General features: G+C 38.2%; 1 protein-coding gene across 6 annotated transcripts in view; it reads right to left on the bottom strand.

Moving 5' to 3' along the window:
- The window catches only part of taok3a (TAO kinase 3a), a 69,335-nt gene that overhangs the window by 12,556 nt on the left and 43,294 nt on the right, over window positions 1-13,485 (bottom strand). For 5 of the 6 annotated variants that reach the window (XM_015028803.1, XM_015028802.1, XM_015028799.1 and 2 more), the window contains 4 exons: window positions 10,812-10,893; window positions 6,965-7,132; window positions 6,098-6,298; window positions 4,316-4,453 (listed from right to left, as the gene is read on the bottom strand). In XM_015028803.1, the coding sequence (XP_014884289.1) occupies window positions 4,316-4,453; window positions 6,098-6,298; window positions 6,965-7,132; window positions 10,812-10,893 (589 nt within the window). The remainder of the gene's footprint in view (window positions 1-4,315; window positions 4,454-6,097; window positions 6,299-6,964; window positions 7,133-10,811; window positions 10,894-13,485) is intronic. The other variant, XM_015028804.1, reaches the window with a different exon arrangement.

Below are 13,485 nucleotides of genomic sequence, written 5' to 3'. Positions count from 1 at the left end.
CCCCCCCCCACAACCCCCCCCTTCGCCCTTTCCCAACCTTTACAGGACGATGAAGCCCCCTCCCCTTCTTTGGTCCGTGCCCTGGGCATGCAGTAGCCAAAGCAGACGTGTGAACTGTGAATGAGGCAGACCGACTCCGTGGGCCAACAAGAGGACAGAGCGGCTTTTTAGTACGGCTAACGCTAAGCGGCGGACAGCAGGTGGGTCACATGAATACCTCATTTAGAAAGAGTGAGAGAAGTTAGAGGAGGGGGGTTCAGAAGAGAGCAGGCTGAGTGATGAGGGAGGGACGTTGTCAAGAAAAAAGCAAACAGAGAGTAACTAAAACTGGAAAAGAAGAAAAGAACAAAACCGTAAAAAGAAAAATATATATACCTTAGTGGTATAATGAGCACAAACATGGTGAGAAAACAAGAGGGAAGGATTGGGGGAAAGGTGGACTCTGAGCTCGCCTCCTTAATCTGTGTTGAATCAATACCCCTACTGTAATAGAGCCACCCAAATCCTGGTCACTTGCTTCAATGCCACAAAGGGCCAAGTCACGGCATGTGGTGGCCTCTTTCACACAAGGCTGTGGGTCTAGAAAGAAGATCATACTCGGGGTTCGGGGCCAGCGGGCGGGAGTGATCAGTGGGAATCCAAGAGCTACACTTTGCTGATTCTGCAAAGCAGAATGCTAACTGACTGACCAGTTTAAAGGACAAAGGTTGTACAGCTATAAGCGTTCTCTAAACATTTTCATTTGGAGCAGAAATTAAGTTTGAGCTATGTGTTTACTGGGTGTCAAATTTGCTACAACACAGATACTCTTTTTGGATAAGCTCTGGCAGGAAAATATCCAAAGGTTACTTCAGATGCATAGTGACATATGGTGAAGTCATCTTGTTGAACAGAGGAAGCAAAAGGCCTCCACAGACCACAGCTTAGCGTCCAGTTTTCCTGCAGAAATCACTGATGTAAAAAGCTTGTAGTTTGTGTATTTGCATCATCTGACACAGTACACTTGAAACAAACAAGTCTTTTAATTACTACTTTAACTATGGAGTCTTGCCTTTACACCTTAAACAGTTTCTTTCTAAAGTGGAAAGAAAAATTATTTGGTTGTAAATATAACATTTTAGATTTCTGACAGACAGAAATCTAAAAATTATGACATACATGTGTATTCTGTAACTCGTGAGTTCAAACTCCTCACTGAAAAATTTTCAGAACCAGCGACGAGAACTGTGAGGGTTTTGGGTTTTCTCTACCAGCTCTGCACATTTAGAGACTGAATATTTATCCCTTTCTTCTTCTTTTTTCTGAACAGCAATGTTTAAATTCTGTCATAGATTCTTAATTGGGTTTCACATCTGGACTTTGGGTAGGCCATTCTAACATGAAACTATTGCATCCATTGTAGCTGTATGTTTATGGTTACTTTCCTATTCCCCAGGCTTTAGTGTCTTGCAATGTTTAACAGGTGTTCTTCCAGGATTTCCACTCACCAATGGACTCAAAGTATTTACTACATGAGGAACATCTGAAAGCTATTAGTTTATTCAGGGCTGGAGGGGAGCTACAAATGCATGGCACACTTTTCAGATTCATTTTTTCACAGTTTTGCACAACTTAGAATACATATATATTTGTTACTGGAACATGACAAAATGTGAAAAGGAATTATTTTATAAGGCACTGGATACTACAAGATTGCTGTAGTAAAGATTCATTTTCAGTCTATTGCTTCAAGTTCCAGGTTTAAACAGTTGGCAGGAGGACCCAGCAGGAAAGATTGATGTTACATTTTACTGTAATCAGCCAGAGGCAGCCAGGCTGTCAGGCTACAACCTGCATCTGAAGGTGAGGAGTGAAATATTTTACAACAATGCCATTTCTTAAATCATCTTCAATCTGTTCCCTCACTAAATCTACAATCAAACTCTTATCCTCCTTCTCTGTTTGCACTTTTGCCACGCTTCACTTTGCAATGATCTTTTTGCAGTTTCTTCTTCTTCTCGTTATTTTCTTTCTTTCATTTTTCCTGAAACCAAACTCTACATTTAGTATCAAAATAACAGATTGGTGTTTGTTTCTCTGTCCTCCTTTGCTTATAATTCAATCAGTGATGCTCTTCTGTCTCACCTGCTTATCTCGCCTCCTCACCTCCATGACAATCTCCCATCTGCATCTTCTCTGTGTTCAGCTGCTATGGACATGATGCATTTTCATTTTACTCGCCCTTTCATTTATCAAACATCTGTCACTTTTGACAAATGGATTTAAAAAAATGCTAATCTGCACTTACATTTTTTTAAATGTATATTATCACATTTTTTATGTTTTCACACATCTAGCTCCTTTTTGGCAATCTGTTTCCTACCATATGGACCCCTGATTAGACTCTCGCTGCTTCTCTTTGTCTACCTGCTCCCAGTCTCGGCGAGTTGAGGCCAATCCGAGGACGTCTGTGCTCGGCAGAAAAAGGATGATGTCATTTCTTTCAGCGCCGGCGGGCAGCACCGGCGCTGTAGCGCTACAACGGTGCTGAGCTTTACGGAATGCAGCCTCATTTCAAAACAGACTGCTTCAATCACACAGAGCGACACACCAGAGGCGTAAACACCAAAACTTTAATCCACCTCACTGCTGAACGGGCCAAAATATTTTAAACTGCTTTAGCAGATTTGGATAGTTTGTGTTTTTTTTTTTTTCAAATTATACAAATGCAGACTTTTTTGTTTAATCTTGCATAAACATGTCTTTGTCTTTCTGACACTACAGACATAGCACATCAACTAAGGCTGAAACAATTAATTGGATTAATCATGAGTAACTGATTACTGAAATAATATTTATCTAATTTAGTAACTGATTAATCGTTAACCGGACAATACAGACAAAAAGGGCATTTGCTGTATATTCAGAGCAGTAATTATGCCAAAACTATACAATATATATATATATATTTTTCATTTAAGACAATAATACCTATGTCTGTAAATGTGTTTTAGCCAAATTTCCTCCTGTGGCATTGTTTTAGCTTCACTCAGTTCTGCTTTACTAAATGTAGCCAAGAAAATGTTTACTTTCTTATTTAAAAAAAAATAAATAAATATATATATATATATATATATATATAGACACACACATATTCGCATCTATGTGTTTCTATTGTATTAAAAAAGCGTAGGTGGTTAAATGAAAAATGTGTAGAATGTGACATTTTTTTAACCAATTAATCGTCTGAATAATTGATTATTAAATGTCAACACAAAAGGTCTTCCTTTAAACTGTATCAGTTCAATGTCTCCGTTTTAGGAAAAATGTTTTCCTTTTATTGCAGTTACTTTGGTCTCAGTTCCCAAACTTTTCATGTAGGTGAATTCCTATCGATCCCAAAAGTAATGATGTCAAGTACAAACAAAGGTGAAATGCAAAGATAACAGTGCTTGGCAAACAAAACAATCAGTGCTTGGCCCAGGTCTGTTGTTGGCTTGTGGACTTTGGTCAAGGACAATCTGAGGACAGCGAACACACGCTGCCTTATTTTTCCATCAGATGTCTGATTTAAGACCGGACAGCAGAATTAAAACTGGTGGGTCAGGGATGGGGGAGCGCACACACTGTCACACATTTTCACACAACTATTACTATCTAGTTACTAGAGCTGGTTTCCATGACAACAGACAGGGAGGGTGAAGGAGAGAGAGAATGAAAGAGGGACCATAGAAGGAAAGAAAGAAAGAGAGCACTCCCCCTTCCTCACACACCTTTATAACAGAATATTGAGTCACATCTGAGAATGATGCATTAACAAATGAAAGAGGGCAAGAAATGAGAAAAGTGGGGAGGGAGGTGATAATTTGAGGTGTTGTACAAGTGAAAAAAACAAAGCGAGCAGATAAAGAAAGAAGCTAAACATGTGGAAGAAACAAAAGCACTCAAAGAAAAACCGATGGCTGAAAACGGAGTTATGACCCGATCCACTGCTTAAACATAAGATCGTTCAAGCATGTGTGGAGAAGTCACGCCCAGACACAGCTGTTCGCCCCGCACATCCACAGACAGGTCTTAACAGAGACAAACAAAAGAATGCCCCTCTGTGCCTTGCTATGCAGCTGCAGCATACGCGCAACACTCTGAAATTTTGTCTTATGGCAGAAAAAAAAAGTCCCATTTATGTTTTTGTTTTCAAAGTAACCCAGCTTTCAAGGTGAACCCTCTAGAAACGATTGATTCTTAAACCCTGAGGCAAACAGAAAACTTTTGTGGAATCTCAGAAAAGAAAAGATAGAAAACATCTAAAAGTGGAAAGATTTTGATTTCTCCTTACAAGTGAAGCAGACTTAATGGTGGCAAAGCCAGCTCTGTTTTTATAGTTGGAGGCCTGGCTGCTTCTGTCAGAGGAGGCATGCCTTGGCTCCGGCCGGTGATCTCTGTGGATCCCATCATCCCAGTTGTACTGATGGTCCTGTGAAAAAGCACAAAAAAAAAATGAGGCAAATTGCTTTCATCAACATGTACTGCACCCAGAACTCAAAAACAGTGCTATTGCAGTATCCTGCAACATTTTTTTCCTTTTTTTGTCTAGGTGCAGACAGTAAGGAGAACCTCCACTGAAAACACATAATCTCTACCCCCACAGCTGGAAACTGCAATATTTAATGACAACAGTTAAGATTTTCATGTTTCTTGCATTTTGTTTTTATCAATCATTTTTATGTATAAATCTAAATAAGAATAAACATTTCAAATTGGTCGTTTCAAGCCCCAATTGCGGAAATCTCTCCCGTTGATTTTACACTGTGTCGATTCCTTTGCTTAATTTAAAACCGCAGCTGAAAACCTATTTGTACAGAAAGGATTTTTTGTTTGATATGCATTTCTTATGCGTTTTATGAAACATAGTTGTGATTTTACTTGTAAAAGGTGCTATACAAACTAAATTTTACGTACTTGTTTGTAACTTCTGTGCTCTTTAAGAGTTTTCTATTGTTTTGCATATAGCAGTTATGAAAATGTTTATTAATTGTCAATATAATAGTCTATCAAACAACATTAAGAGTTCCACTATATATATTATCATGTGAATCCTCCAAGAGTTATATCCCTAAAAAAAGTATTTGGAACAAATAAAACCAAAGTAAAAGGTAAAAATCACCTTGATTAAGCATGGTAATAGATTTATATTTTAAAGTAAAAAGTATGCAGTTGGATAAATTCAAATGTGTGATGTAAACAGATTAAATCCCTGCTGATTTCAATCAAACAACTTCCACATTTCAAAAGGAATCTTTGCCTAAGCTTATGAAACACGGTGAAATATTAACACCCCCGCTTTTTAAACTTGGTTTCACAGGGCCTGGGGACCGTGGAACCGAGTCGTGTGAGGAGCGAACTCCATCAACATCTGAAAAACATTGTGTGTCACTTTCAAGTCTTCTCCGCTCAGCCCCCTGAACTTACAACAACATGCTGGCTGTCTGCCCGTTAAGTGACAACCTTATTCATGTATCGTCTCGCCACAAAAGAGAAACTGAAGGAGGAGAGTGACAGGAGTGACGGCCCTCTGCTTGGCGCTTTTTAAGAAACGGTGTGTATTCATTAAGAATGGCTGACATTGTGTTGACCTGTGTGAACTCTGGCAGCGTGCAAAAAGACTGCTGAATGGGGGTTAAAGCAGTGGATGTGCAGCTTACTGGAATGCACAGGCTTTGTTCTCTGAGTGTTAATGATGTCAGCGATGAAGTTGAAGAAATCGTAAACAGTGACTGTGTGTCGATGGTTGCCATGGTTTCGGGGGGAGGGGATTATGCATACTTGTGAAAAGATGTGAGAAACTAGAGGATGTAGAGAATCATTTCCTCTTTAATAAAAAAGTGCAAAGTTGTCATCTCAGAAAGGAAGTAATTTCATTACTAACATTTTTCATTTCAAACACAGATAAATGTGTTCTTTATTGCACTATATTATGAGAAACAAACTACTTGCGGTCAATTCAATGTTCTGTGTCTTTATGGTGACACACTACCATCATGTCTTCAGCGATTTTGAGAATTTTTCTTTTCTAGTCCCAAACACTCACAGACATCCTCTCGTCAGCCTTGACCTTTACCTTTTTGGTGTGTGCAGAGGACTCCAGCGTGCTGCTGTAGTCCTGGGGGTGCATCATGGTCATGTCGGAGCAGCCGTCGTCCAGCACCTCCTGGATGCTGTTGACGCTGCTGCTCTGGCTACCGGTGCTGATTGAGGTGCTGGGGATGGAGTGGTTGCTGCCCAGACTGTTCATCTTGCAGCTTGGTGCCTCGCTGTCCTGCTGGGACCACAAATGTTCAGAAACACACGCATGCACAAACAGACGTTGATGAGCGACATCGCTAAACCACGTTAATATCAACCCATTTAACTACTTTTATGTGAAATAAATTAAGTTTCGCAGGTTTATTTTCCCATTTTCTTATTCAGATTAGAAGTCTGTGAAGTATGCAAATCATAGACAAAGATAATAAACTTCTGTTGTTGCTTTGCAATAACAGGAAAAGTCCCAAAATACCTTAGAAGTAAAAAAAAAAAAAAGTGTTCTAATTCCATTTGATTCTCATTTAAAATATAGACTAAGATATTTTCTGAATGCCTCAATCAGCACAATCAAAAGATTGGAGGAATCAAAAGGAATGTAAAAAGTAAAAATATTTTAGCTTGCAACTGTTCTATGCAAGTTATGAAACCCAACTACCTAATTGTTATTGATCTCTTTATCTTCCACTTCTGAGCTTCTCTTTGTGTAGTTTCCACAAAGAGATTTGTTAATTTAAGAGATTACAAACTCAACTGAATGATCCATGTAACTCAGACAAAATACAGACACACACAAAATGTTTTGTGACTAGAAGCAAAGTTATTTATGTATAAATATTCTTTACTCTGATTGTATCTCAGTCACACTGCATCATTTCCTCAAATTTGATCCAGTTCTCCTCACCTCCTCCTCTTCTTGGCTTTCCCCCAGGGGCCCGTTGTGTTTCTCCTGATAGAGAATCTTCTTCATCTTACGGTACTGCAAGTTGTCCAGCTCCCGCACTGCATCCTTGGTCCTCTGGATGAGGTCAATGAGAATGCGCGGCGAGCGTTCCCGGCGCACAAACTCATGCTGCGCGTGGGAGAGCAGGAGTTAGTTGGTGAATTACTTGAACTGGACATCAATTTTGATCTTTAGATCTTCTTTCTTTAAATGTCTGAATAGTTTTGAATTGACTAGCCAACAAACTCACCTGTCCATTTCTACATTTAGTTGATTTGTAGGTCAACTAAAAAACTATGAATCAAATTAGTGGAAAATATTTAGTGAGAAATATATTTTTTTATTACTTATAAGCAATAATCTGAAACATTTATGTGAAGCTTTTCAAATGTTTCAGTATAAATGTTATATTTCTAATGTATTACTGTCTACCTGTGTATACTGTAAGATCAGTTACATACAGCAGCATAACCTTAAAACTTGTAGATAAACTCTTAAAAAAAAAACCAAACAAACAAAAAAAGAAGTTCTACGGTTTTGGAAGAGCATGTCAAAGTGCAAGTAAGATTATAACTTGAATCACTTTATTCTCTAGTTCAATGAGAAGTACAAGTGTTTCTATCACTAGAGGGCGCCTGTAGGTTGCTTATCCTGGGAGTCTCAGCACCCCACATTCTCCACTAACCTCATTATATGAAATCCTAACAATATTTCCCTCAACATTGATTTTCATAAACACTCTTAAGCCTTTTTACTTCAACTAAATTCTAAAATAATTTTGCCTTGCAGACAAGTTAATGACAACTGGTAACTTATGTCAAAACAGAAGTTGAATATCAAGCTTAGAAAGCTTTTGATTATAGTTGGTTTTTTTTTTTTTTAAGAAATTACAGTCCAAGAGGTAAATAATTCTGAAACATTATGAGGTAGGTAGTTTTGAATTTTGTTTAAAAATGGTGTGATATTTCTTACAACAGTTGTGCACGCTAGGAAATAAATACACAAGTTCTCAAAATATCTTTAGTCAATAAAAATGTATTTTCTTCAATGTTTCAATTTTTTTAAAATGTAGTTCTCACAAATTTGATGTCACATTCACAAGCTGTTTATGTAAAAACTAATCGAGGTGTAATGTGCTGCAGGCTGGGATGTTTTGCATGTATATTATTACGTGCACCTTCTGTGATTGATTGGCAATAGTAGGTGGATGAATGACAAAGAGGATTTGAGGTTTAATTTTTCTGTAGCACTATTTTTAGCACTTCACATTACAGTAACCAAAAAACAAGAATAAAAAAGGGAAAGGATTTCTACCTCCAACACAACCTCCCACCACACCACACATTCACAGATTCACAGATTGAGTCACTCTCATTCATAAAATATTGAACGCTTTAATGGATGAATTGTATATATACGCTACCAAAAAAAGTACAATTTTAGATCTATTTGTAGCCCTCCCTCTCCTTCTGTACGCCCTCCTCTCCATGTGACAGATGCTGGTGTAATGGGTTAGGCAGGACACAAGGGAGTGACATCACACTCTGGAAATAGCGATGCGTGATTGTCCCGTTTTTTGATGGACCTACAGTAGATCAGAATGTGGGTGGTTGGCCGACCCTTCCCCACCGAACAGTTAAGACTCGGAACGATTATCACCAAAGAGTTCATGTGAGAAAAAGTGACAGCCCTCCTACAGCTCCTTCTCCAAATATAAAGGGGCTTGCTGTAAAGTGCCATCCTTAAAGATTTACCATGTTGAGCATCACATATTTATGAAGATAAAAGCATCCCAACTCTAGCTTTTTGATGTATCGTACAGGCTGACCAGTAATCATTTCAGTTTAAAAGAAATTATTTTTTAGTAATGTGGATGAACCTTTAGTGTCAAAATGCAAGTCTTAACCCAGTGCTAATGGTAATAGCTGTACAGCTTACCAGTTAATGCATTTTTCATCAACACAAAGTGTTAAAATGTTTTACTTTGGACTTTGTATTTTTTTTCCTCTCTCTTTGATAACGACAGGATTGCTATGCTAAGCTACATCAGGTATATACAGAAATATACATACATAAAACGTATGTAAAGACGTCATCTCAATTTTTATGGATTTATTTGAACTATATTTTATGGAAAGGATTGAAAATACAACCTACAATATTGCATTTCCTTCTAACAGAGAGCTAGTGAGTAATATTTCCTAATTTATATAATTAATATCACTTGTAATAAGGAACATAGGGAGAGAATGCAATTAATCTGAAGCCAGAACATGTAGACCTAAGAGGCATGAGACTTCTGACCTGATTTTTCCTTTTAAAGAGCTTGGAGGAGAATATGCCAACGCATGAGTGTACTGTTAGAAGAACAGCTTGCACATTAATGTCTGAGAAGACAAAATATGTTATTAATAACTAAATAATACCTCACTCCTGCATGATTTTCACACTAAACCAAGCTGGAACAAAATCTATAAGACAATTCCTTAATGTTTTGATTTGCAATTAGGATTTAGTTGGGGATATAAGGAAGAGTAAAGTAGCGTCTAATAGGGCTTAAGGTTTTGACAACAGTTCACAGCTCCTGATGTGACTGATACATAACCTCACACCATTCCTTCACCACCTGAAGCGATGGAGGTGTCGTAAGTCTGGGTACGGCTCTGTGCGGCTGAGCATGATCATCAAGAACATAAAGCTCTTAGCAGCCCAATAGGATTGGGCACAAACAAGATAAACTCTGCAACACGAAATCTCAACCAACCTTCATGATTTACCCAAAGATAGGCTCACTCTGCTTACACCAAATAAATAGAATAACCTGCAGATAAACTGTAAGCTTTATTAAATATTTCCTTTCATGGACAGTTTAGGTCTCTTTCTACACTCTTTTTCTTAGTACATAATGCTCCACATTAAAACAATTAAACCAGCTAAGAAAATTACAACATGCTTTGTTTTGGATACAATTTAAAACTTTTGAATGAAAAATTATTATGCAGCAATCTAGAAATCAATGAGATGGCGCACAATCTTTAAGCTGCAACAAGGTGCTTAACATCTGAACTTATTCTGTTATTAGTCATACTTTAGTCCTTTAAATGTTAAGTCTATAAACACATACACATGTATATAAGTAGTTTTTTTCTTACGCATACTGATGAGTTCAGTTCAATTTATTTATATACCATCTATTCACAGCAAATGCCATTTTGAGTTTCTTTACAAAAAATGCAAAACAAGCAACCATATTTATACTTCTATCTAACTGGGGATTTTGTATAGACTTTCACTCATTTTAGTGCCTGTCTAATGTCTAGACATTTTCCCCAATCTTAACCATTACTAGTACTAACCAAAACTTAATTCACACCATACATCTAAACCTAACTAGTAGAACACATTCCAATGAGAAAACACTGAGGATTTTCCACAAATGGTCTCCCTTTGTTGGTTAAAATGGTTATAATGGTCCTCTATACACACACATATGCTTGAAATAGTTTGCAGTCATGTCAAAGGAATGTATAGACAGCAAAGACATAAACCTCCTCTGAAAGACATGACTGCAAGGCATAAAAGAGGAAGCAAAGCTGACAAAAAAGGAAAAAGACACAAAGAAATAACAAGCAACTCTCAGCAGGATGCCCTATTCCTGCACTTGAAGACATTGTGTGTGTGTGTGTGTGTGTGCTTGCGTATTGGGGAGCCGTGGGTGGATGGGAATGACTCATCCTCGGGGCTCAGGGACCTACTAAGGCAGGAAGTGAGGTCACAGTTGGCAGAGTAAGAGAGGAAGCCCACTCACTCGTAGCAGCTCCCCTGACGAGGGTCTGTCCTGAGGAATTTTCAGTAGGCAGAAGTCAACAAAGTTCCGGAAAGCATCCGACCTGCAAGGCAGGGACATAGGTCAATAATTCTCCTCACATCAAACATTAAAAACTGGGAATATTAAACAAAAATAGCAATGACAATAAACAAATATGTTATTCACTTGGACAAGAAGAAATACATGAGCCATATATATATTATATAAATATGTAGAGCAATGAAAATACAGGCCACTGGAGATGTGGAACTCTGATCTAAAAATATGCTTTAAAGCGCATTACAGAATAAAACATCATGGTAATGGGGTGTTGAGATAAAGTAGCCCCCGATGGCTGTGGGGATTTTAATGAAATTAATATGCAAATCCAGGGTCACAGACGGGTGAGAACATGCGCAAGCACAGCACTTTCCAACCGCCTCGCCTCCCTTTACCTAAACTTGTAGCGCTTTTCCCATCTGAGGCCAACACAGGTCCACAAGTACACGTGTGATGTGCCAATGTGTGCACACAGTGTGGCCTTGTGTTTTGGTACAGAACACTATTGAGCTAATGTCTCTACTGGTTTTATCTGGCTGGATGTTGCTAATGCCCTGGGCAGCTGGAGCTCCTCCAAAAATACCACAAACCATGTGCAGTCCCACACAATCAGTCACTTCAGCACGGCGCTGGAAACCAAAACTAATTTTACAACAGGTGTGAACGGCGAATTCAGGAAAGAAAACTCTTTTTGAATCAAAATTGAATGAAAAGTAAAGGTATTTAGTTAAACTTAATCTTCAAGACAAAGATTACTTGCAGTTGCCCAAATTGCATAGTATTTGCAGAAAACATGAATAGATATTTATGTGTTGCTAAAATGTCCATTAAGCTGTTTATGCAGTGTTTATTCAGACTCCCTTGAACTTTGTGCCATGTTTCTTCCACAAACCTCTACGCGATTTACTCATTTGGATTCTTCTATCTTGGGTCAGTAACGAGCAGAACCACATTTTACTGCAGCAACACCTTCAAGTCTGTACAGGTGTGTCTCTAAAATGTTTACTTATCCAGCTCAAACTAAGTGTGAGTGTCTTAACAGCAAATTTATAGTCTTAAAACAGATTCTCAATTAGACCTAGATTAGCACGCGACTAGCAGGGCGGAGTCGCATGAAGTGCAACTGTGTTTGGTACAGTCTGATTAGCTTCAGCACCCTACATGCTTTCTTCCTCCACAGGTAAAACTATCTATTCCTCTATTTAGACTATAATGAGTGGATAACATGAAAATATGTTGTGAATTCTCTTTTGGTTTTCTCTGTATGTAAGGCAGGCAAACAATTCTGGCTCGACCCAGCCTGAATCTCAAGCCGGGTTCAGGTTGGCGCGGGGGGCTTCCCCTTCTTTAACATGTCTATGAGCCCTTGGGCAAGGCATTCAACTCAAAGTTTCCAACTGATATTGGTGCAGAAATGTGTGCGTATTTGTAAGACACACACAAATTTGTTTGAGGTTTGTCAAACCACAAACATCTTTTGATGGCTTTATGTATAAATGTTATTCTTCTAAAACTTTTCAATAAAAGCCAGATATCTTAAGTAAATGACTAATAGCCAAATGTGAGTATGTCTGACTGCAACTGGGTAAATTGAGTGAATTTATATACTACTTTTCCAGGCATACCAGCCACTCAAAGTACTTTACACCACACCTGAGCCATATTCAGTCATTTGCACTCACTAACACAGACACATTATGAGCCTCACCCAGGGGCACACTGACATGTGACAGAAGGAAGCTGAAATTAAGCCCACAAGTTCAGGATTGTAAGATGCCTACTCTTTCATTGTGCCAGTGTCACCTAATGACAGAATGTGGGCTTAATGTAAAGCATTTTGAGTGATCAGCTTTGAAAAGAACTATATAGAAACAGTCCATTTAACATTTAATGCTGACTTTACCCAGGTGACACTTGGGTAGGTTTAAAGTTTTTCTATGTTGTCCAAATCTCAGATTTTAACTGACAGATGCTATCAAATGCTTCATCCCTGAGCTATCTGCTGTGGTCCTTGGTTTTCACAATGCTTCATGTTCGTTAATGTTCTCTAAAAAGCCTCTGAGGCCTTGATAAAATATGTTACGTCTTGTTTTTATTTGCATTTGTCCCCCAAGTACAAATTAACATCTCTTAATTTCTTCATTAAGGCACACATTTTAACATCATTCAATCACTTATATTATGGTACACTAAATGTATTCTTAGTGACAAGGAACAATGTACAGCATGAACACATAAGGTTTCTTCATTTACAAGATGAATCAGGCATAAAAATGTCAAACAGTATGATAGCATCTGGTAGCACTGCAGGCTATAGCTAAATAAACACAGAGCTTTTTCTCCCTGTGCTAGATGAGATGGTGTTGCACAGAGATAGCAAGAGGCTGTTTAAAAACTGTTGGTCTAAATTAAATCTCCAAGAAATAAATAAATAAAACTATTGATGTCTGGAAGGATTGTCCCAAGAGAATCTATTAACATTCACAGTCAGGAGCTGTGAGGTTCAAAGCTCCAGCAAAATGGATGAAGGGAGCCATTTTACTCAGTAAAACAGCAACTAATGTGTGCCTGGATGCACACTGTATTTAAACCAGACAAGAGAAAAGAAGTTCAT

The sequence above is a fragment of the Poecilia latipinna genome, unplaced genomic scaffold (assembly GCF_001443285.1).
Source record: "Poecilia latipinna isolate Pla-1442-1.1 unplaced genomic scaffold, P_latipinna-1.0 Scaffold136, whole genome shotgun sequence".
NCBI classification, from domain to species: domain Eukaryota; kingdom Metazoa; phylum Chordata; class Actinopteri; order Cyprinodontiformes; family Poeciliidae; genus Poecilia; species Poecilia latipinna.
The sequence above is the reverse complement of the archived record's forward strand: the minus strand, read 5'-3'. Positions and strand labels throughout refer to the sequence as shown.